This window comes from Aptenodytes forsteri, unplaced genomic scaffold (genome assembly GCF_000699145.1).
Source record: "Aptenodytes forsteri isolate BGI_AS27 unplaced genomic scaffold, ASM69914v1 Scaffold274, whole genome shotgun sequence".
In the NCBI taxonomy this organism is placed as follows: Eukaryota; Metazoa; Chordata; class Aves; order Sphenisciformes; family Spheniscidae; genus Aptenodytes; species Aptenodytes forsteri.
In genome coordinates this window covers 640790-642682 of record NW_008795101.1, presented here as the reverse complement: position 1 = coordinate 642682, position 1893 = coordinate 640790, and the positions used below count along the sequence as shown (strand labels likewise).

General features: G+C 70.5%; 1 protein-coding gene across 1 annotated transcript in view; it reads left to right on the top strand.

The window, feature by feature from the left end:
• The window catches only part of NFIC (nuclear factor I C), a 28721-nt gene that overhangs the window by 26177 nt on the left and 651 nt on the right, over window positions 1-1893 (top strand). The window contains 2 exon segments of the mRNA XM_019471474.1: window positions 320-415; window positions 418-481. Coding sequence (XP_019327019.1) covers window positions 320-415; window positions 418-481 — 160 coding nt within the window.

The window sequence follows — 1893 nt, the reverse complement described above, 5'->3', positions numbered from 1 at the left end:
TGTCCCACCGTGTGCGTGGTGAAACGCGGCACGGCCGCCACGGAGAGGGGGGCACAGCGCACCGGCTCTGGCATGCGCCGCCACGGGGCATGGCCCCCTCCAGCCCACCCCGAACCCCCCTGCACCGCCGTGATTTCCCTGTCGCTGGCGCCGACCGTTCAGGGCTGCTCTGAGACCCAACAAACTCGTGTCAGTGGTGAGGGATGCTCTGTGCCCGTGCCGGGCGGCACCGGGGGCTCACCGGGCCGGCTTTGCCGGTGCTGCGCGTGCTTCCTAATGGCTTGTGCTGTTTGTTTTTCTGTCTGTGTTGTGTCCCCAGTTAAATGGAAGTGGTCAAGTGAAAGTGCCCAGCCACTACCTGCCCACGCAGATGCTGGCGCCGCCACCTCCCCCCGGCATGCCCCGCTTGGCCGTCTCTCCCCTTCCCCGAAAACCCCCACGACAACTACCGAGGGAGGGACGACCTCACCGACATCACCCAGTAAGCACCCCGCGGCGCCCACCCCTCTCCCCGGCCCGGCCGGCCCCCTCCTCTCGCAGCCCCACCAAGGTCCCCCCCGTCTCGGTGCTGCTAGGGGGATGTTGGCGGAGGTGGCCTCCCCGCAGCCGGGGAGAGGGCGGCAGCCGGCACACAATGAGTTTGCTGGGTCTCAGGCAGGTCGGAGCGGGCAGGATTTGGGCAGGTGGCTGTTGTGTCCCCCAAGCCAGGGGGTCCTGCGCTGGTCCCAGGGACCGGCTCGAGTCCCGCGTCCCTCTGAGACGGCTGGGGGAGCAGGAGCGGAGCCGTGGCGGGGCTCCCCCAAGCCAATGTCCTGCCCAAACCCCCCCGCCGCGGGTAGGGCTTGTAGGGGAGGCTGTCGCCTCTCCGTGCCTCAGTTTCCCCACCAGCTGGCGTCGGTGGTGCTGCCGGTGACACGGGGACCAGCCGGCATGGGTGCGGTGCTGGGGCTGGGGCCATCATGCCTGGCTGCGCCGCACGGGGCTGCCGTCCTTTTGCTGCCATGGGGGTCCCCAGCGCTGGGGACCCCGATCTGGTAGGGGGCTGTGAAGCGACGCAGGTGCGAGGACTGCGTGCAGGCCCCCCCACCCCAAGAGCCCTTGGCGGGAGGCGCCTGGGGGGCCTTCGTTATCAGCGGTGGCTGACAAGCTCATCCCCCTCCACTCCACCTCAGGGGGCTTTAGCGCCTTGGCCAGGAGGCTTTTGGGGCGCTGGGCCTGGGGCCGCAGAGGGGAGATGCTGGTGTCGCCCCCGGGCTGGCATCGGGGCGCATGCCGCAGTGGTGAGATGCTGTGCCATCGCCACACTCCATGAGGGGGTTGTCCCTGTCCCCGTCCCGCTGTACCCACAGGACACCTCCTGGTACCCCGAGAGGCTGCCACGTCCCCACGGGGTCGAGCCCTGCCCAGGGGCACCGTTCCCGGGAGACGGGCCACTGCTGGGTGCCGCCAGCCGGCCGGTGGGTGTCAAGGTTATGTGGCATGAAGAAATTAAAGCCTGGCCGATCCGGAGCGGGGAGCTCGGGGTGGCGTGGCCCAGCGGTTGGGGGGGCCACAGCCACGGGGAGGGACCGGGCAGTGCCAGTCCCCCCACAGGCTCGGGGAAGGATGCGCGCGGGGGACGCTGGCTGTCCCCAAGGGGCACAGAGGCCAGCTGGCTCCGAGCCCCCTGTTCCCCCTGGCAGCACCCTGCCTCCGACGGGGCTGAGCCCAGGAGCTCAGCGGGGCCAGGGGGGCCCACTGCTGGACCCCCAGCTGGGGGGTGGAGGTGACAGTGGGGGGACGTGGCCGAGTGGAGCTGGTGGCTCCCATTGCACTCGCCCCACCGCAGATCTGCTCGGGAAGCTGCAGCGCCGGCACAGCAGGGGAGCGCCTGTCTGCGCCTGCACCCCGGGG